General features: G+C 41.0%; 1 protein-coding gene across 2 annotated transcripts in view; it reads right to left on the bottom strand.

The window, feature by feature from the left end:
- SLC35F2 (solute carrier family 35 member F2) overlaps nucleotides 1–23,088 on the bottom strand; it is a 50,265-nt gene extending 27,177 nt beyond the window's left edge. The window contains exon 1 of one of the 2 annotated variants that reach the window (XM_045556671.1): nucleotides 22,241–23,088. In XM_045556671.1, coding sequence (XP_045412627.1) covers nucleotides 22,241–22,534 — 294 coding nt within the window. In that variant the 5' untranslated portion in view covers nucleotides 22,535–23,088. The remainder of the gene's footprint in view (nucleotides 1–22,240) is intronic. The other variant, XM_045556672.1, reaches the window with a different exon arrangement.
- Nucleotides 23,089–23,629: the final 541 nt, after the last annotated feature.

Raw genomic sequence — 23,629 nt, 5'->3', positions numbered from 1 at the left:
TAGCCATTAATGTATCATTTAATTCTAGTAAGCATAAGTAGCTTGGTATTGAAGAACTCACATTCTGATGTAACAAATTCATATTCAAAACTCAAAGTGGCTAAAAAAGCCAAATTTTCAAAAATAGAAAATGTAGTGGCATATATTATTACCTCAAAAGGAAGGCAAGTAAAGAAAGAAAATTAGCATTTTCTTTTTGCCCACTGGATTATGTCTTACTTGTAGTAGGTACTCAGTAAATGTTTATTAAATGAATGAGTATCAATTCTGAACTTGATCATTAAAAAATAAAAAAATTAAAAAGAAAAAATAAATTAACAAATGCTACAATTATTAAGATACTATCATGTTAAAATGCAAGGTAGACAAATACTGTAGGTAGAAGAAAGACCCTTAGAAGTGAACTAACTCAAAGAATGTTATGGTGGAAGGAATACAAGCTCAGGAATTAGATAAAACTGGGGTCTAGATGTAAATTTGAAACATGAAAAAGAAAAGAAACAGCTGCAGGCTAGTGAAAATAGTGGTTCACATCATGTTTTGTAAAAGGCTGGTAGAGACTGCACCTTGGATGTAGCCTTTGGGAAAGTTTTCCTTCCGAACATAGTAGAAAGAATCCTAGAGCTTGAATCAGAAGACCTAACTCTACCTCTTATTAGTCTTATGTAGTTGAGTAAGTTAGCCTCAAAAACTCAGTTTCCTTTATGTTTTTTAAATGAGTATAACACCACCTTTATGAGTTTAAGGGCTAATTTATATAACTTACGTAAAAGGTACCTAGGACATCCACGCACCTGAGGCACTCAACAAATTTTATTTCCTTCCTTCCTCTGGCTTGCCCAGGCTTTTAGTAACCTCTTGACCAGAAGTTTCCAATGAAATTTTGTTGATGATGAAAATATTCTATATATGTACCATCCAATACAGTAGCCTCTACCCATATGTAGCTGTTGAGCACTTAAAATATAGCTAATGTGAATGAGGAACTGAATGTTTAATGTTATTTAATTTCAACTTCAATTAAAATACTCATATGTGGCTAGCAGCTACCACAGTGGACAATGTAGCCAAGGATCAGCATTGTATAATACTGTAGAAGTTACTGCAATGATGGAAATTTTCAAAAGTAGCTATTGAGCACCTGAAATGTGGCTAATGTGAATGAAGAACTGAATTTTTTCATTTTCTTTTTCTTTTTTCTTTTTTTAGAGATAGGGTCTTGCTCTATAACCCCAGCTGTAGTGCAGAGGCCTGATCATAGCTCACTGTAACTTTGAATTCCTGGACCCAAGCAATCCTCCTGCCTCAGCCTCCTGAGTAGCTGGGACTACAGATGTCACCACCAGGCCCAGCTAATATTTTTACTTTTCGTAGAGACAGGGTCTTGCTATGTTGCCCAGGCTGGCATCCAGCAATCCTTCTGCCTCAGCTTCCCAAAGTGCTGGGATTACAGGTGTGAGCCACTGTGCCTGGCCAAAAACTTCTTAAAAGTTACATATAAGGCAGGAGAGGGAGCAAAATAAAATGTGTATGTCTGAATATACCTTGTTGTACAGATTTGTCTTTGGAACCATGTAAATATTTTACATAACATATAATTATGTAAAACAAAAATTAAATTTTAAAAAACCCACATCTAAAATAAATCTGATGTTTTAAGTTGGTGGCAAAATTAAATAGAGAGGAATTATTTCAAGTGACTTTAAAATGTGCTAATTTGATAGTACATTCCTAATAGAATATACCATAGGATAAAAAAAACCTGTAAAGTATCTTAAACTGTTTGAAGGTAGTGTTGATATTATTTTGTGGCTGTGTGCAAATATTGTAAAATAAAGCAAATAAGAAATTATACTGATGTATTGATTTTTGGTATAGGAAAAAGAAAATGAAGATGTAAGATTGAAGAGGCTGAGTTAAAAACCCTGTAGTTCTGAACTTTATTGAGAGTTAGAATTAACTCATGAGCATTTTATAGTTAAATATATATGTATTTTCTATCTTTGTCCACTGAGAAGCCCTAAAACAATGACCAACCCATTAATTATGAACACCCCTAGTACCTAGATTATAGAAACTAAATACTATCGCCTACGAAAAAGAACTAAGGCTCTTTGGAGAATGGGTAATTTCAGACCTGAGGCAGCAAATGTGCAAAATAAGCCTGGAACTTCTTGTCATACCAAATGGCAAGAAAACTATCAAAGGCTATTGGAGCAATGACAAAAAAAACATTCTCAGCATCAATAAGAATAACTGTAATGGACTGAAACACCTCAAATATGTTTAAATCCATGAGTTATAGCAATGCTAAAAAAAATTTTTTTAAACACACTGGTCCTCTCACTGGAGGATGCTAGGGAACAAACTCATTATTTTGAAAACTGGTAAATAAAGGAAAGGAAGCAATATTTATCCTGCCCTTCCTCTACAAATTATACCTCAGGGTAATCAAAGAGTTGATAATATAACGAGAACTCATTTCTACAAAAAAATAAGAAAAATTATCGAGGTGTGGTAGCATGTGCGCGTAGTTCCAGCTACTCAGGAGACTGAGGCAGCCGGATCAGTTGAGCCCAGGAGTTCGAGGCTGCAGTGAGTTATGATCACACCACTGCACTCCAGCCTAGGCAACAGAGGGAGATCCTGTCTCTAAAAATAAAATAAAAGAGTTGAAGGTGAGTTTATTTTTTTAAAAGTATTCTGAATAATAAATGAAGATGGAATGACTGAAATAAAACATCATTTGACAAGCCCTAATAAAATAATGGATCTAGACAATAAACCTCAATAGCTGCTAACATAACAAAAACAGAGACAAGCAGACATGACTTGCCTCCTGCTATTGTTTGAATATTTGTCCCCTCTGAAACTCATGTTGCAATTTAATCCCCAATGTAACAATATTAAGAGGTGGGGCCTTTAAGGTGTGATTGGGTCATGAACCCTCAGGAATGGACTAATCCATTCACTGGATTGATGGGTTATCACTGGAGCGGGTGTGTTATAAAAGCCAGTCTGGCCTTCAGGGCACCCCTCCTGCCCTGTGATGATGCAGCAGGAGGCCCTCACCAGAAGCTGAACAGATGAGGCTGTCCAACCTTGGACTTCCCAGCCTCAGAGCTGTAAGAAATAAATCTCTTTTCTTTATAAATTACCCAGTCTCAGGTATTCTGTTATAGCAACAGAAAATGGACTAAGACACCTGCTGATGGCAGTATACGATACCTACAAAATATTCTCGCCAAAACCTGGGACCACAAGGGTTTTCAGTCTAGAGTGCATGAGCCAGGTCCATGAAAATATTCTGGGGTTTGTGAACTTGGATAAGAAAAAAAAAAAATACAATCTCATTTTCAATAACATTTAACTGAAATTTAATAATCTCTTCAATTATAAATATAGGCAACAAATTATAGTAGTACTAGCTATACCTATGACTGCTGCCAAAAGAATTCACAGATATTTTCATATCATATGGCAACTGTAGCTGAAAATTTTATTTTAAATAAAATTTATATTCATCACTACTCCAAAATCATTGTAGCTAAAAATCCATTGTGAGATTTTATTATTTAATGCATCTTAAAAGAAAAGGAGCATATACATTAACGTACATCATAATTTAACAATTTGATAACTAAATATGCAATTGGTTTCCATTATAATCCAATATATAATTTTATGCATTTAAAAACATTATCCCCAGAAGGAACTGCTATAAACCCACCAGAAAGATACAATGAGCAAAAATAAAAATATGTGTAAAACTCTACATGACAAATGAACTCTTTCATTGAAAATAAACTGCAAACCAAAAAAAGAGTAAAGAAGCCTAGAGAGAGAAAGAGATATAACAGATACAACAATCCATTGATATGTATGGCCCTTATTTGCATCTTGATTTGAAAAAACTATTTTTTCAAATTATTAGATAACTGAGGAAATTTTAATAAGAACTGAAGATTTGATATTAAGACAGTCTTGTTAATTTTTAGATGGGATGACAATATTATGATTATGTTTTTACATCCTTATCTTTTAGAGCTTAATATTTAAATATTTGTGTATGAAACTACATGATGCCTGAAATTTACTTTAAGATCATCCAGGAGGAAAGAAGTAGAGGTGTATAAAAGAAACAAGATGAGTTGATGATATTTATTGAAACTGGCGGTGGGTAGATTACAGCAGAGAATGGTCTCTACTTTTATTTGAATGTTTCCGCAATAAAACTTGTTTTTTAACAAAGCTTAACAGAAACCCTACATTTACCCATGATAAGCTGTTCAGACAAACCTAAACATCACAGATATTTGCTTTCAGCTATAATTATACCAACCAAGTGTGGTAACACTCATTTTCTCTTGCTAATCAGAAATTCTAGTGTCTGATCACTTAAAAGAGAGAAAGAAAAAATAAATTATTTCATTATTACTTAACAAATTCGATTGGGAAAGAAGGGTGTCAAAATCTTTCAAAACATAGGATTGCTGGCAAGAAAAGAATAAAAGAGGTTCATGATGGAGGAAAAACCTTAAGATCGTTGATCTAGTACAAAATGCCTCACATTTGTATTCTAGTTAGTACATGTGTTTGGCTCCCCAGGGAAGTTGCAAGGTCCTAAAAGGCAGAAACAATGTCATATTCATCTTTGTTTATTCGGTCTATGAACATTGGCTGAATTGCTGCAAAGGTAAAAAATGTCACCAGAGGAACCTGGCCTTTCTAAAACCTCTATTAAGTCCATCTGCAACAAGTAAGAGTGAATGGACTACAAGAAGAAATTATTCTACAGTTTAACTTGGAAGTGTGTCAACTCGAATGTGACCATCAGAAAGCATTCAACTTAAAAATGTAAGATAAGTTGCAATGCTTATTGAAATGGGACAGCATGATAGTGGTCTGCTCTGCCGGGCAATATAAATTCTAGAAGGAGGAAACTTGGCCAGCTATCACATTTTCTCCAGTCCCATGCAGGAGCCAAGAGTCTCCTGATCCATTAATAAGACAATCTCATCTGGTTGCAAGGCAGAAACAAAAGAAACAGTTTCCTGCAGTTGAGGGACATGTAATTCTTTTGTCCTTTTTCTACACTCACCAAGATCTTCAGATCTTATTATTTCTTATGTAGGTTTTTCTGTTGGTATGGTCTTATTGTGACCAGCTGTCAACAGTAGTGACAATTCCCTCATTATAAATTAGCACATTTATTTTCAAGTATAAGTGTGAGCTGGAACAGCAAGAGCCACTCTCCCCAGAGCCTGATCACTCCCAAATGAAAGAACATGATGTTCCAGACATACAGAACTGGAAAATTCCAGCAAGGAACAGGAATCCAGAGGTTCAGATGTCAGCCTTTTTTACCTACAGCTCTAGAAGCATGTTCACAAAGTTTTGCCAAAACCACAGTCTGGTTATTTAATGAAGCAATAAAGCAAGCTTTTCTAGAAGTTATACCATATATTACAACACTAGTTACATTTTCTTGTATTTATGATTATTATACAGAATAATGGAGCAGGACATTTCTGAAATTGGCAAAATATGTTTTTCTCTTCACCATGTCATATTGTACTTCTTAGACTAGAGGAGGGGGGAAAGCAAACCAATTTTGCAGTATTTTATAAGAATACAACAGAAGTTTAGAGCAGAGCAAGTTTAGTGTGAGTCTAGATCCAGCAAATAACCCACTGGATTACTTTGAGTCACTTTATTGCAATTCAGGATATTTTCAATCAAGACAAACTTCAATCCTCTGGGCATTCCCAACTCTGCTAGCTCCTGGAACTGTTACATTTTGTTCTGAATCTGCAGGAACAAGAGAGGGTCTAGGGCCAAATGATACTAGTGGGAGGGGTAAGAAGTCAATGACTTGATGAATTGACTGGTAGATCAAATTGTCTGAATGACTAAATCCTAAAAGAACCAGAGAATTGGGGTAGGATTATGGGATTTTGTTGTTGTTGTTGTTGTTTCCTTCTTTATTTATTTTGTACATCTAGGTTTCTAACAATGAGAAATCTACTTTACAAACCTATGTTCTTAGGTTGATCACCATGGCTCACGCCTGTAATCCTAGCACTTTGGAAGGTTGAGGTGGGAGGATCTCTTGAGGCCACAAATTCAAGACCAGCATAGGCAATATAGAGACCCTGACTCTACAAAAAAAAAAAAATTAGCCAGTGTGTGGTGCCGGCCTGTAGGCCCAGATACTTGGGAGGTTGAGGCAGAAGGATCACTTAAGCCCAGGAGTTTGAGGTTACAGTGAGCTATGATCATGCCATTGCACTCCAGCCTGGGCAACAGAGTGAGATCCTATCTTTTTTATTTTTTTCCCTACATTCCTTCTTAAAAGAACCAGGAAAGTGAAAGGACTACAAGAAAACACTAATTACATTAGAAGACTTCCTCTTGACTCCTCATTGCGAACCCTTGTGCTAATTTGGATTCACAGCTCTCCTTCCCACTTGTTTCTCCCCAAACCTCCTTCTGCCCTTTGGTTCTCTGTTGACAATTCAAGGTTCCCAGATTGCTGACTTAAAGCTCCCTGGACTTCACAATGGACATCTATCATCATCGAGTATTATTTATTTATTACATCCATGCTAATGGACCCCATCAGAATACCTCTCTTTATGTTTTTTTATAGTGCCTCACAGTTTACAAAAACTTTTCTGTGCCCTACCTTATTTGATTTTTGATCCATGTGCCGATGCTATAAAGTTACAAATGAAGAAACAGGCTGAGAGGTGAAATGGTTCTCCTAACTTATGCTGTTTAAAAGTGTCAGAACCCTGGCTAGGCGTGGTGGCTCACACCTGTAACCCAGCACTTTGGCAGGCTAAGGTAGGAGATTGCTTGAACCCAGGAGTTAAAGACCAGCCTGAGAAACACAACGAGACCCCATCTCTGAAAAAAAATTTTTTTAAATTAGCCAGCCATGGTGGTGTGCACTTATAGTCCCAGCTACTCAGGAGGCTGTGGTGGGAGGATTACTTGTGCCTAGGATTTTGAATCCAGCCTGCTCAACATAGTGAGACCCCTGTCTCTAAAAATTAAAAAGAAAACAAAACACAGGCTAGATTTTTACAGCTGTAAAAATATAAGCTAAGGCCATTTCTTTCTATAAATCCCTGACTTTTTAACTGATCACCGAATATTACTTGAGTGTTCTATTTTTCCATATATTTCATAATAATGTATTATGTAATAACTGCAAACACAGTTATTACATAATACACATAAAACACAATTATTATTACTTTACATTTTACTTGGAATTTTGCATGCAAATATATCCTAACACATTCCAGTTGGTTTAATAAATATTGTCCATACTACTGATATATACAACCTTCTGCAATACCTGGCAACTTTAAATCATCACAATATCATCCCATAGCCAATAAAATAAAAGCTACCAATATCAAAACCTCCAGAAAATTAGAGTTAAACAGAAAATCAAATGGGTGCTCGTTAAAGGGGCCAACATTTAATGCCTTGAAAACTTAACACAGAGACTCACACACAAAGACAGAGAGAAGTGTGGAGCAAGAGCAAATAGCCATTGAGATAATTGACGGTAACTGCACCTATGGACTGGACAAAGCACACCTGGTAAACGGCAGCCAGTCTACCCTAGATCAGGGAGCTGATCTACCTCAGGAACAATCAAATCAAGGTCATACCTGTGTCTTTTTTCAGGAGAGGCCTTTGCAGTGCACACACCACTCCAAGACTTCTATCTAGAGACCATGTGAGAATTTTCCTTGCCTGCTGAGTAGAAATAGTCCCAATCTGAAAGGCACCTTCAACAGCCCACGATGACTTACCATCTCCTTAACTGTATCCAGTTCAATTCAACAAATTTCTTTTTAGATCCTAACACTGCGCCAGGCTATGGGAATACAGAGAACTAGAGTCCCTGCGTTTATGGAATTCGCAATACAGCAGGGAAGAAGAACAGTAAAGAGACAATTACCAGTGTGGTATGACCAAGGAGATGTACAGGGTAGGATGGGATCTAACTTAATCTGGGGTCTCATGGAAGGCTTTACTCATGAAGTGATATTTCATCTGAGACTTGAAGAATGAAGACAACTTGTTCAGGTCAAGTGTAGGGTTATGGGAACTGTCATCCCAGCAGAGGTAACAGCATTGTAAATTCTCCAGGCATGACAGGAGCCTAAAGATGCAGCTCACCCAAAGGAATCAGCTGTTATCTAATCACTTTCAAACCTGGGGTACAATTTGAAGTCAGTAGCAATTCTTGGTCGACTATTTCAAACACTGACTATGCGTAAACTGTTGCGAGTTAAGGAGCTAAGTAAAAGTTTCCTTGATATTTTATGAACTATTGCTTACATTTTTACAAACATCCAGATGGTCTTATTTCTTTATGCTCTAAAGCTTTTTAGGGGGTGGCGGGGGAGACAGAGTTTTGCTCTGTCTCCCGGGCTAGAGTGCAGTGCTGTCATCATAGCTCCCTATAACCTCAAACTCCTGGGCTCAAGTGATCCTCCTGTCTCAGCCTCCCAAGTAGCTGGGACTATAGGTGTGTGCCACCACAGCTGGCTAATTTTTCTATTTTTTGTAGAGACAGGGTCTTGCTCTTGCTCAGGCTGGTCTCGAACTCTGAGCTCAAGCCATCCTCCCACCTCAGCCTCCTAGAGTACTAGCTAGGATTACAGGTGTGGGGCACCAAACCTGGCGCTAAAGCTATTTTTTATTATTGGAACCATTTCTAGGTTCTATAGACTAAATGTGGGAAGAAGAATAATGGTTCTCCCAAAATGTCCGTGCTCTCCCCTTCACCCCCGAACCTGTAACTAGGTTACCTTACAGGGCAAAAGGGACTCTGCAGGAGTGACTAAGGTTGAGTACCTTGAGATAGGGAGATCATCATCCTGGATTATCCAGCCCCAATCACGTGAGTCCTTAAAAGGGAGAGTCTTTCTCAGGTGTGGTCAGAGGGATATTTGACCACACAGGATCAGAGAGATGCAACAGTTGATGCTGGCTTTGAAGATGGAAGAGGACCGTGAGCCAAGGAATAGAAATGCCTCTAGAAGCTAGAAAAGACAAGGAATTGATTCCTCCCTAGAGCGTCTAGAAAAGAATGCAACCCCACCAACACTTTTGATTTTGGCCCACTAAAACCTGGGTTGGCCTTCCCACCTACAGAACTGTAAGACAATAAATTTGTGTTGATTTAAGCCACTAAATTTGTGGTAATTTGTTATGACAACAGCAATAGTAAACTAATACCTACGTCAATAAGGCATGTGCTACTTTGAAACAATACTTGAATAATAATGTTATAACTACTTACATTCATTTCAATGAATTTCCTTAGTAACAAGGTAACTACATGAAATAAAGAGTTTATTAAGTAAGTACAGGCAAAGCTAATCAGGAGCCACCCTGGATTAAAACACTTTCATCATTTGCCAGGGAGAAAATAAAATCATGCCATCAAGCCAGAAACCATTTAACTAGTTATATCCAAATCAGCACAAACTTACATTGTAAATCCGGTAATTTCTTCTCATATATTATGTCCTCCATGACTCTTAGAAAGGAATACAGGGACACGTATTAGTCCTCTCACCCCCTATACAATTAAAGGAGAGGGAGAAATGCCAGCCACTATTTCAAGGTCTTACATATATTATTTTAACTTACTGGATTTTCACACAACACTATAAGGGAGGTATCATTTTGCCAACGTTTAAGTCTTTTAACCAAGTTCTTATGGCAAATAAACAGTAGCACTAGATTAAAATCCTAACACAATTCTAAAGCCTGTGTTCTTTCCATTCTGCCATGCTAAGAAAATCAAATAATTGTGGGAATAATGATACTAAGAAAGGTGCCGACACCAGAATGATGACCTCTAAATTTTCCATTTTCTACATTCTGCATGTAGTTGTGGGTTTTGTTTGTTTGTTTGTTTGTTTGTTTGTTTTTGTTTGGTTTGGTTTGGTTTTGGGGTTTTTTTGAGACAGGATCTAATTCTATTGCTCAGGCTGGAGTGCAGTGATGCGATCATAGCTCACTACAGCCTTGAACTCCTGGGCTGAATCGATCCTCCTGCCTCAGCCTCCCAACTAGCAGGGACCACAGGCACACACCACCACACCCAGCTAATTTTTTTTTTATTTTTTGTAGAGACAAGGTCTTGCTATGTTACCTAGGCTTGCTTGTAGTATTTTATATTTTGCATTTGCTTTACTAACTTCTAAATGCAGAAACTGTGCCATGGATATTTTTGCCCCCCTCCCTTATATACACATAGCCACACAATATCTAGTAATAGTAAAAGTAACAATAATAAGTATACCATCTAACACATATTGAGTGTACACTATATACAACCACTATTCTAACAATTTCATAGTTTTAATTTATTTAATCCTCCCAACAATCATGAGATAGGTACCATTATTACCACTATTTATAGATAAGGAAACTGATGTACAGAGATGTTGAGCAACTTGCCCAGTATCACACAGCTAGCAAATGGTAGAACCTGGAGAACAACCCAGGGTGACTCTAGAGGCTGAGCTCATAACCACTGTCACATTGCAAGCACCCTACTTGTATCTATTAGGGACTCAAAAAAACTTTCTTCTTCTCTCAACAAAAGTGAGGTAGCTTAATAAAAATATGTGTGGGTTTCATACTAAGTGCTTATATATGATGTTTCTTTTAAATCTCACAAAAACTCTTGTAAGATAGGGATTATTAGTACAATTATAATATACACTTGAGAAACTGAGTTTCAGCTGTTCAGAGAAGTAACTTGCCCAAGATCAGAGAATTAGTAGGTCAATGTTTTTCCCACTCCATACACTGCCTCCCTGATGACAACAATAAAATATATAATATACGATATTGAGGACTATGATACCATGCAGGGAGATCAAGTGATGCAAATTATCCTGCCTCTCCAGCAATGGGCACTGATCAGCACAACCCATTTGATCATATGTTCTACAATTATTTTAGTAAGGGGTGTCATGAAGAAAATAAGGAAGAGGGCATAAAATCTATTTATGATCTCTTTCTCTTTGGCCTTCTGTTTTTGATTGGCTGAAATGAGAAATTGTGAAACACACTTTCAGATCAGCTATTCTCCTTGGATAGGGGTCAGAGGTACTTGAGTCTAGGGCCTAGATGGGCGGGAGGGAGCAAGATGGCAGAGGGCGGCACTACACTGTGGGTGGCAAGTGGAGGCTGTGGCCCCTGCCCCCAGACCCTCCCCCCCCAAAGACTCTGCTGTGAGAAAAATTCCAAGAGGACCACCAAGGTGGACACACTCCAACAGCCACACAGGAGCTCCTGGGGGACTGGAAGGTGGGCGCAGCGATGGGGGACGGGTAGGATTAGGCAGCTTGGAACTAGCATTGGGAAATAAATGCACTGCTGTTTCAAGAGTCTGGATTACAAGAGTTTATGCCCCTGAGACAGATGCACAACCCTCCCTCTGCCCAACCCAGTCTGGCACAGGAACTGAGCCCAGACTAACCCTGTTCTCGACAGGCAGCCAAGAAGCCACATCCCGTCAAATTTTACTGCCTGCCCATTGAAGCTGAACAGAAAGTTTTGAAGGACTATTTTCTTTAACTATTGTAAAATCTAAATTTACTTCCTCGTGGATTATCAAAACAAAATTAGTTTTCAGAACTTGAGGTTTTTGTTTGGTTTCTGTTTTGTGTGGTTTAAACTGTCAAATGTAAACCTCAGATGAAGATAACCAACTGGCCTGCAGTTGGATGAACGAAGCCAACAGCGAAGGCAAAGCACAAAGAAAGAGGCACAGAGAATCCTGGTGTGGTTTGGGTTCCTGGCTCCAGCTGCTTCTCTGGCCTCTCCGTGGTTTGGCAACATAACCTTCCTTGATTCTGAAAAGGAATAAATCCTCTTGTTTTCAATAGCTCCAGCCAGCGGTGAGCTGGATTTCTCTAACAACTGACCTCACACAATCATCAAACACCAACCAGGCACCAGAAAAACACAGAAGTCCAAGCCTGATCTAGAAAGCTCCAGGACCCAGCCCAGGGGGGAAACAGAGGCGTTAGGGAGATTTCCTGTGAGTCACACTATCCTTTCCAGTCTTTCAACACCCCACAGGCCTCAAACCAGAAACAGTCTGTCGCACTCCTTCCCTTTATCAACTTCAACTGCTCCTAATTCAATCCTGCAGATTCTCAATACTATCAAACTTTTCAATTGAACTTCCTACTTTCAGATAAAGAGGCATAAACGAGCATTAGTGGGGAAGCTGATGAAAGCCAAAATGTTCTCAGCTTTCAGGTGGTATCTTTAAAAATCCATGTCCATTGCAATGTATATACAGCAATCTGTTTAATCTAAAAATAATGTGGGAAAGATGAGCATTTCACGAAATGGTGGCACTTCACAGACATAGAAACACATAAGGCCAATAAACATACACAGAGACCCAACTTCATCAGTGATCCAGCATATGCAAATTAAGACACTCTTTTACATTCATTTAACTGTCAAAAATTTAAAAATCTGACCATAGTGGTGTTAGAAATGATGTTGTTTCACAGGCCTTCTCATACACAGGTAGTGGAGTGTAAATGGTAGAATCACTTTGGAAAACAGTTTGACATTATTTTATGAAGTTTAATAGTTACATATCCTACAAACCAGCAGTTCCTCTCCTAGATGTATGTATATGTGCATGTGCGGATATGAAAGAAATTCTTAACACATGACTAATAGGAAGCCTGTAGAAGAATGTTCCTAAAAGTTGTGTTCACAATAGCAAAAAAACCCAAATGGGAAAAAACCCAAATGTCCATCAACAGCATGAATGAATAAAGCATGGTATAGTCACAGGAAAGAGTATTATATAGAGTCAAAGTGAGTGTTCTACAGCATCATGCAATATGGATTAATCTTAGCAATGTGCTATAGGGGGAAATAAATCTCAACAGATTACATATAGAGGTACAAAACTATATTAAAATGAGAACAAAGGAATAGTGAAAGAAAGGAAGATTCCAGATGATGATTATCTTTGATTGGGGAGGAAGGGGAATTGAAAAGGGGGTGACTGCTAGCTACATGTAAATTCTAGTTTTAGGGCTGGTGGGTTTAGGGAATTTATTCCACTAAAAAAATCAAGTGAGTCCAGGCACAGTGGCTCACACCTGTAATCCTAGCACTTTGGGAGGTGGAGAGGCAGGAGGATGGCTTGAGGCCAGGAGTTTGAGACCAGCCCTGAGTAACATAGCAAGACCCCATCTCTACAAGAAGGAGAAAAATTAGTCGGGTGTGGTGGTGTGTGTCTGTAGTCCTCAGCTACTCAGGAGGCTGAGGCAGGAGGATCACTTAAGCCCAAGAGTATGAGTTTACAGTGAGCTACAATGACACCACTGCACTCTAGCCTCGGCAACAGAGCGAGACCATCTCAATAAATAAATATATAAATATATAAATAAATAAACAATTGAGCCATTCATGGGCCCATAATGAGAGTGTACGGTGAGTCAGGGATTATGACTAATCCACTTCCATGCAACTGGAGTCTAAAAAAAATAAATGATGCTCCAGGAAGATGCATTCTATTTATCCTGCAACTTTATACTCCCTGGCACCCGCTGGAGATAAAAATAATCCAGAGCAAGCCCAGGGGTACACTGCCCAAGGCCTATATTTTCTGTTTGCTGCCCTCCCACAAGAAGCAGGATAGCACAGTGGTTAAGAGCACAGGCTCTGGAGCCAGACTGCCAGGGAGGAAGCCTGGCTGCATTCCTTACTGTGTGACTAATCCTGTTAGGGAAAATGATTTAACCTCTCTGTGCATCAGCTTCCACATGTGTCAAATGGGGCTGGCCATGACAGTATTATAACACTGCAGAAATTTATTGTAAGGTTTACATGAGTTAATTCACTCCAAGGCCCCAGAATAGTGTGGTCACACTAGGTACACAAGGTAAGCCTTACTCAATAAAGGCTGGCTTTTATTACTTTTATCTCTCACATGATGCCACTATGAAAAACTTAGGAAATGCTCTTCTGCCCAAGTATTTCCTAAACTCTTCTGGGGTGGGAATGTCCCCATAATTTTCTGGGGAGATCTACTGCACCCAGCACAATATCAGCTTCCAGTTCTCAGTGAGGACTTTTTGGACTGAAAAAATCGAATCCATTTGTTCCTTAAATATTCTCGTTTTTAAGAAATGACTAGAAAGAAGTTCTGGACTTCACTGTGGTTTTTCATAAAATTTTTCTCTGTATCATTAACATAAATAACCAAGTTTTTGTGCCCTATCACTTGTCTGATGACTTTAATTAATATAGACTCCTTTGGGAGTCCTTTGGGAACCACCCAAATTAACATTCCAAAATCTGCGGACTAAAAGCTTTTGTAATTTATTAAAATGAAAACTGTTCAAATCTTTATTCAGGGCCTATTTATACTTTCACTACAAGCAATTGTAAGAAACTGAGTTATCTTGTTTCTACAGTGTTAACAGGTTAGAAACCATAATTTGTTTCCAAGCATATGTGTTATCAGAGATATGCTTGGTAACACAGAAAAAAAATCACATATGACAACGTGGGAGAAAAACGTCAAAAAAAAAAAAATAAGAAAAGTAATCCACTTTAATGCCCCTGAACACACTGCTGCCACTCAGAAGAATAATTTAAGTTCCTAATGATGATCCTGCATCATGAAGAAAATGTGTTATCATGTTGAATGCAATTTGTCTATTAAAATGAGAATAGTCTGATTCATAGGTTTGTTTTAAATATGTCATGAATTTTAAATAATGTTTTATTTTTTCTTAGCAAAATCTCCAGGATTAGTTGCAAATGGATCCACTAAGTGATTAAATGGGTTGGCCTGCTCTAGAGAGTTGTTCAGTACAAACCAATTAAACATTGAAGAACTGGTGCCAAAAAATAGGAATAAATGAATTAGCAGAAATAAGTGATCTATTACATAAATAGTGTCATTCAATTGGGTTTTTTTCTTTTTTTGAGACAGGATCTCTCTGTCTCTCTGTTGCCCAGACTAGGGTGCAGTGGCATCATCATAGCTCATTGCAACCTCAAACACCTGGGCTCAAGCGATCCTCCTGCCTCAGCCCCCAAGTAGCTGGGACTATAGTCACAAGCCACCACGCATGGCTAATTTTTCTATTTTTTATAGAGACAGAGTCTCGCTATGTTGCCCAGGCTGGTCTTGAACTCCTGGCCTCAAGCAATGCTCCTGCCTGGGCCTCTCAAAGAGCTAGGATTATAGGCATGAGCTACGGCACTCAACCTCAACTGGATTTAAAAGTAAATTTTAATGCTTCAATGAATAAGTTTTAAGTTATCTGGAAAACTAACCTATGTGAAATGACTAGTTCTCTCTGGTGATCCTCAGTAAATAACAACATAAGACAGTTCTTATAGCTTTTTAATAAACTTACCAAAACTTTATACACAAGCAGTTTCCTAGAGAAGCAATTTGCTTCTTCCATAAATGTGGCTACCTTCAAAGCATCTCTGAAAGCTGCTCTTCAGAAATAGCCCAATTTTATTTCAGTCTCAACTCTTACATCTTATTTACCAAATGTGGGTGCAAATAGGTTTTTACTGTTCCTAAAAACCAAGTCTACCTTCAAAATGGGAAGAAATGTTACCAGTTCTGTGCCAGGCACAATGTACTGCAGGGTCTTCAAACTACCATCTTTGCCTTAAGGCACTCTCCCAGGCAAGTGATACTTATATTTAAGGTTACAATACGGTAAATGCAATGATGAGTGAGGTAGGAACAGGTACCTGAAAGGTGCAGAGGGACCCCCAACCCAAAATGTGTGTGAGAAGGGACAGAAAGAAGTCAGGGACGAAGACTTCCTAACTTGTGGTATCTACAAAGAGTCATCAAGCAGCCATGACAAAAGGTTAGATACAAAAGCATCACAAGAGGAAACTGTAGGTGCAAAGATGCAGGCAGGATGTGCACGGGAACCACAGGCGTGTCAGTGTCACTCGACCAAGCACCAGGTGAGAGATGGCCATTCCTGGAGGTGAGCCTGGAAAGGGAAGTGGGCCAGTGATGGAGAGCCTTGTAGTTCATGTTGAGAAGCTTGAACATGATGGGGTGAGATGTCTGAAATAGTAAAGCAGGTCTGGGTTTTAGAATCAGACAAAACTATCTCAGCTCTGCCTCTTACCAGCCAAGCGTCCTGGGCAAGTTACTTACCTGCTCTGTCAAATGGGACTAAAAAACCTACTTTTAGAGGATTGTCACAAGGATTGATGAAATTTAAGTAGGATGCCTGATACACAGTGAATTCTCATTTGATGACAGCTATTGATAGGCTTTCGATTTATTTGGCATCACTCTGGCTCCTGTGCAGCAAGATGATTGAGAGGGGTGAGGGGCATGGATGGAAGCTATAAATATTACAAGAGTCCAAGTGAGAGATGATTATGGGCTTGAAATGAAGTAGTGACAATAGGGGCTGAAGGGGGAGGTGGATTCTAGGAATATTCTGGAAAGTGCTGTCAAGATGGGGAATAAGGCCAGGCACGGTGGCTCATGCCTGTAATCCCAGCACTTGGGAGGCCAAGGTGGGAGGATCTCTTGAGGACAGGAGTTTGAGACCAGCCTGGGCAACATAATGAGATTCTACTTCTAAATTTAAAATTTTTTTAATTTAGCAGAGCATGGTGGTGCACACCTGTAGTCCTAGCTACTTGGGAGGCTGAGGTGGAAGGATGGCTTAAGCCCAGGAGTTCAAGGCTGCAGTAAGCTGTGAACATTCCACTGCACTCTAGCCTGGGTAATAGAATAGGACCCTATCCCTTAAAAAAAAAACTTAAAGATGAGAAATAAGCACTGACAGCCATCTCCTCTTCCTTCAAATCAACCTGAAGAAAAAAAGCAAAGAAAATCAAGAACAACCCAAAGGTTGTCTAGAACTGGTCTGGGCCAGGGAGAGGACTACAGCCTGGGACAGAAAGTGGCCAGAGGCCCATTAAAGGACACAGGGGCAGGAGAAGCTTTAAATTCCACTCTTACCTCTCCCTACCTACATTCCATGGGGACAATTATTGCCTGTCCCTTTAACAACTCCCTACAGCATTGAGAAATTAATAAAACAGGTTCAGGCTGTCTAGCCAGCAATCACTGCTCCAACCACCCCCTCCAAGCTCCTTGGGCTAATAGGCTACAACCCAGAGAGACTGCCTCCTCCTTCTTCCAGAGCAGCTAATAGGAATACCCTAATGAATAGCCTAACGGAGGGGTACTGAACAGTAGCAATCAACAGTGGTTCTACAGTTCCCAAGGTTTCTCCATCCTGGGGTTCATCCCTTCCCTTCTACCCAAAGTCACCTGGAGGCCTGTCCATAAGCTCTTCTTCAGTACATAAGGGGAAATGTATGAGAATGCTCATCGTAGAGTTGTCTATGGAGGCTGGGAGTTGGAAATTATACGGCTGCCCATCACTGGTGGACCATGGAGCCATGGAATACTCTGCAGCAGTTAGAAACAATAGGCTAGATCAGTGGTTCTCAATCAGGGGTGATTTTGTTCCCCAACAGACATTTGGCAATGTCTGGAGGCATTTTTAATTGTCATAACTGGGACTGGGAGTGAGGGTAGGGTGCTATGCTGTATTTATTGGGTAGAGGCCAGGGATGCTGCCACATCCTACAATGTACAGAAGAGCCCCAACAAAGAATTATTCAATCCAAAATGTCAATAAGGCTGAGGTTGAGAAACACTGACTAGATGAACAAAACAACCTGACTGGGTCATAAACATACATTGCTAAGTAGAAATTTTTACCTAAAAAAGGAGATGTAATCTTTTCTACAATTCCTATTTGGAATTAGGAATTCATTCAGTCATGTAACTGATACTTCTTGTGAATTTATTGCAAGGTCGGTGCTGTAACATCAGCGTATACAAGGGTGACCAAAGCTAGATACAGTTCCTGACTCCTAGAGTCCAGTAGAAGGAGATAGATATTAAATAATCTCACAGTAAAAAGTGGGAAGGAGGAATTTATGGAGATTGGTAGGATCTAGAATTCCCCAATTCCCCAGGGAACTGCACAAGCCACAAAAAATCCTTCATTTTACATCTTTGCTTAAATAACACTACAGAACGATACCCTTCAGCAGGGCTACACACCAGCTTAGGATTTATGCTGTGCACACAATGACAGCTCAACAGATGTTTGTCAAATGAATAGACAGATAAAGGCTGTACAGTTAAGCACAACTAAATGACTCCTTAAAAAATGTCTGGGCTTTACCCTTGTGAAAGAAGGAAACAAAAATGAAAGGAGAAACCAAAGGGCCAACCCAGGCCCTTTGCTAGACAATAACAAGGCATGCATGTGTAGACTGACCAACTATTATTTATTATTGTTCATCCCTCCTCCAGCCCGTGCCTTAAGTAAAACATTCTCTGGCACTTCCAAGCCTAAACCAGGCTTCCTCACCTAGTCCACCTGGAAAATTCTCATGCATGCTTCAGGATCCCAATTACCTTCTCCCTTACGCTCCCTCGCCCTACCTCACCCTAGTAGACTTGGTCTCTGCCCTCCTTTATGTCATCACTGAACTTCGTACTCATTTTTATAGCACTTATGATAACTTCTCACCATAATTTGATTACAAGCTTTCTCAAGAGCAGGAACTAAATCCTATTGATTGTTATAGCCGAAAAGACTAGTCTGGAGCCTACAATATTATAGATGTCCAAGGTTTGGTAAATGAAAGAATGAATGAATGAACCATATCCAGCACTATAATACAGAAGGAATATGATAAAACCTATGCCCTCAAAAAACTGACCACCTGCTTTATGGGGAAAAGATAAATATATGAAATAATAATTAAAGGCTTTGCTAGAGATATAAAGTTGATGTTTGTTGTAAGGAATATGCATTTTAACATATATGAATAAATTAAGGCCTATGTGTCAGATGTAAACTGCCTGATAGTATACAATTAAATAGTAAGTATCTTCAGGCACTCCTGGAAATCCATGGCCTTCTGTTACAGTGTTTCTCATTTGAGTTCATAGCAAAAACAATAAAAGCCAAAATTACAAACAAAGTTCACTTGGGAACATGTGGTACTCATTATCATGAATGTCTGGCACATAGTAAGTGTTCAATAAACTTTCATTGAACAAGTGATCTGATATTTTTAATCATAGAGAAAAGTTGTCTGTAACCTAAGGAAGGCAAGTATATCAGGAGTTGAGGTCACCTAGAATATATTCTCCTCATAATGAAAACAGAACCAGCTCTAGGCCCCAATCTTTTCCCCTATATTTAGTACCAAGTTGCCAAAAGGACTGTTCTTGCCCCTTTTTGGTACAAGGAGTAGAAAGGAGCTGTGTGGTTACAAATCTCCCCCTGTATCCTATCCATATGGTGATATCATATTCATCTGCCAAACTCTCTCCACCCCCCTGTGGCCATGGTTGGGGATTCACAAAGCTAAACTCAAAACTTGGGAGATGAGTTTGAATAACAGAGTTTATAAAATACTGAGTACAAGGAGTACTGGAGATCTGGTAAACTGCACTTTTCTGGTTGCTGGGTTGGATGAGGAGAAACTGCAATCCAGAATCCAAGTGCCTGGATGGTTGCCAGAGCCAGGACTGGAAACCTTCATGAAAAAAAGCGTCCAGCCAATCAAACAGGAAGCTCCACTGAAGGAAGACCTTTGGAATAAAGACCAATAAAGGAAAGAGTTCAAAGAGTAAGACAGAATGGAAAGGAAGCCTCAAGAACCTTTGTCATCCTCACTCATTCTTACATGCATTGAAAAATGAAAAAGACACGAATTCTGTTGTTAAAGAACTCTGTCCATGGGGAATGTAAAAGGCCCACAAATAGCAATCACACAAAGAAGAAAAGAAAAATCCCTCAGGGAGGTATACAAAAGAAGTTCGTTCAGAGACAGAAGAAATCTCATACTTAGGAGCCTACTAGACAGTCCTGATTGTAAAACATAGCAGGATTGGGAAAATATTAGGACAAAAAAATCATTGCTAATTCTTATTACATCTTGCTGAACTGACAGTAGTAGTATCATCTGCCCCAGCCTCAGGGCTGCTGGCATCTTGTTAGGGACAGAAAAACACGATGGCATCTTGTTAGGGACAGAAAAACAAGAGGTGATGGAATGACAAGAGGCAGAAAAACAAGAAGAAGGAAACATTTAAACAATAAGAAGAAAATAGTTACAGAAAAATAACCAGGGAAAAACAGTTATTTCAGTCTTAAAGAATGGGTTAATTAGACCATAGAACAGTGACCACCAATCAGAAGACCACCATAAACGGTGACTTTCCCCAACAAATTTATACGAAAAAGGAATGTCTGGAACATAACCTTTAAGTTATGTCCATACCTGGAAAAATCCAGACCCCAAAACCCAGGACATATAGTCATAAGTAATTATAACTGACCTTTACATCAACACATACTACTAGCACATAAAAGGAAAAACATACAAGCAGATAGCGTCTTCTCCACTCAGCGACACAGACCCATTTCCCCTTAGGAAATGTACTTTCGCCTTGCACCCTTAAACTTTCCTTACAATAAATTCTTCATGCATACTTGCTGAGTGTCTGTCATCTCCCTCCCCTGTGTGGGCCAAGGCTTGCGATTCCTCCAAGCCAGAAGCTCAAGAACTCGGGAAACACTTTAAAGTCCAGCCATGGTCAGGACCGTGACGATCTCCCTAAGCAATCACTACATGTTCCCATCACCCAGGAATGGAGCTCATGGTGACCAACTAACCCATGCAGAACACTGAAATGAGCCAGGCTCTGTCTGCCCACTCCTGTGTAGTCACCCAGTTAATCCTCACAACAGCCCTACAAGGTAGGTACTGGCATATTCTCCATTTTGCAAATAAGAAAATTGGAGCACAGAGAAGTGCCTTGCCCAAGGTCACCCAGCCAAGATCTGAGTCCAGAATCTATGCCATTACACTATACTGCCTCCCAGCTGAGATCTCGTGGCAAATTTATCAGGACATACACAAGTGGATGATACAAGGCGATTTCTTGCCAACTTTCCTTTGAACACATGCATCTCTATTTAAAACTATACTTATTTATATGACAAAAATGCATACACCTGTATCGATCTAGTTTTGAAAATGGTGTAGCTTTTCAGGACACAGCTTTCACAATCTTTAAAGGGAAATTCACTTTTATAATATGAAAAAAAAATCAAGCGCCTGTTTCATGAGGTGTCAGTGGCGAATGCAGTCTAGGGCTTGCAAGCACCACCCCTTACAGATCATCTCGTGGTCTTGGGCATATTGCTTAGCCTTCTGTTTCAACATCTGCAAAGTGGGTATAACAGTAGCGCCATCTCCTAGAGTGGCGAGGATTAGATATTAACCACATAAACTGATAAGCATAATACCTCACACCGAATGAATGCGCAATGAATGGCTTTCACTATTTAGGTCCTGGGTTATTTCTAATTCCAGAACGTAAGTCCTCCAATAACACAGAAATGCTGTCCCCAGAGTTGCTGCCAATCCCTTAAGAATATGCCTCCCCATTTTCCACAGAGCACACCCAGTGACACCAGAAACAGGCTTCTCTGGACCCCAGCCCTGGAGGTGGCCATGGCACCTCACTCTGGCCCAGGAAGGGGGCAGGCTCTGGTCTCGCGCCGGGCTGCTGCACAAAACTTAACCCGGATTTCTCACTTGGGTGAACTCCTGTTGGTGGAGGATCACCCGGCCCGGCGTGACCGGCCGCGCAGCAGAAGGAACGCGGACGCCGGCGCCGGGAAGTGGAGCGCATTCGCCTGCCAAGCCCAGGGGTGGGCACCCGTCCTTCGCAGCATCTCCAGGGACTTCGCGCCCTCCCCGCCAGGAGGCTACTGGGGACCGACCGAACAGTGCCAACAGCGTAAATTTCTCCCAAATCCTCTGCAGTACATTGCCACGATTTCTCAGCGGGAGCCGAGGGGGAGGAGCACGAAGTGCTTCCAGAGGCCAAGTGAAGCGCAACATCCCTAGTACACGTGTTGAGCCCCCTGAACCAAAGCCGGTGCAGCCGCCACCTTTGCCTCCCTGCCCCGGCCGCCGGTGCACGCGCTCCGCGGACACGTGCGAGCCGGGTCCCCAGCAGGTCTCGCCCGCGTGGTCCCCGCCGGCTCCCGCCTCCCCCGCCGAGCCGCCGCGCGCCGCTTCCACTCACCAGGTGAAGAGTTTGCCTTTTAGCCTGCGCAGCAGGCTCCAGGACGCGCCCTCCGCGCCCTGCGAGGCAGGCTGCGGAGCGTCGGGCCCCGCCGGCGAGGCTGCCTCCATGGGGGCCCCTGCGCGGCTCCGACGCCCGGAACCCCCCGACGTCCCGGGGCCCGGAAGACGGGAGGCGGCGCCTTGCAGCCGGCGGGGGCTCGGCTGGGCTCGGCCCCGCGCTGGCGGTCGCTCCCCGGCTCGCCCGCTGGCGTCCCTCCCGCTCCGCGGCCGCGCTCCTTCTGCCGCCAATCATTAACCGTCAAGCCTACGGGCCAGACAATACATTTGCAGATTGCAACCTGGCACCTCCGGGGGCGAAAGAGGAGAAAGGGCAATTTTTTTCTTCGCCTTGGCAGTCGAGCCTCAGTGTTGGGTAGCACCCAATGTGCATTTCAGGTTTTTAGGGTTCCTTGTTTGAAATCAGCAAATGAGGTGATGCGAGGTTATCGTGGCCGATCCCCAGGGTGTCCCGACCTAAGAAGCAGCGAGGTAGCAACAGCCTGAACTTTGCTAACTGGAAGAACCGGCTGACTCCTCCCCTTATCTCCGGCTCTCCCTCCCTCCGACTGACTGATTCAAGCTAGCCCCATCTAAAAGAACCGAAGACGCTTCAGTTGTGTTTCTTTTCCTCGCAAAACATGGGTAAGATCCTAAAAAGATGGTGCAAACGTGTCTCTGTGGCGTGCAGCGAGGCACGTCTCCTTCCTCGCGGCGTGTTCGGTTTGCGTTCGCTACTGAGTCGCCTCGGCGGGGCCTGGGAGCGAGACGGTGCCAACCAGGATGCCCGGGCCGGGGCCACGCCTGCCGGTGTTTCCGCGGACCAAAGAGGGACGAAGAACTGGGGTCGAAAAGTTCCTGACTGTCACAGACAGAAGGAAGTCGGCGGGTCTGGTTGATCCCCTGCTTCCGGAAAAGGCGATGCGGAAGACAAAAGAAAAGGTGTTGGGACCATTTTTTTTTTCCTGGTCACCTCCTTCCGGGGTGGGGGGGGGAGGGATGGGGACACGAAATAAATGTGTGTTTGAGAAGACAGGCCATGCAGACCAGTTTGCAGTTCTGTAAGAAGATTCTAAGAAAAAAATAGGTTTTGAAAACGAAATGTAGCTTTAGGAACCCCAAATTTAGCACCTGCAGAAACCACAAAGTTTAAACGAAATGATTTTTTAAAAATTGTTGAAGTGAAATGGGGGAGAAAAAACCCGGAAAGCCAAGAATATGGTCATCCATAGAGGACCAAATATTGAATATTATGGTACAAACACATCATGAAACAGGAGAACATTAGAAGCACATTTAATATGATCTCACTTTTGTAAAGCAAACAACTCATTAAACTTTGCATATTGAC

This window comes from Lemur catta, chromosome 7 (genome assembly GCF_020740605.2).
Source record: "Lemur catta isolate mLemCat1 chromosome 7, mLemCat1.pri, whole genome shotgun sequence".
Taxonomy (NCBI): domain Eukaryota; kingdom Metazoa; phylum Chordata; class Mammalia; order Primates; family Lemuridae; genus Lemur; species Lemur catta.
This window is presented reverse-complemented; position numbering and strand designations above follow the sequence as displayed.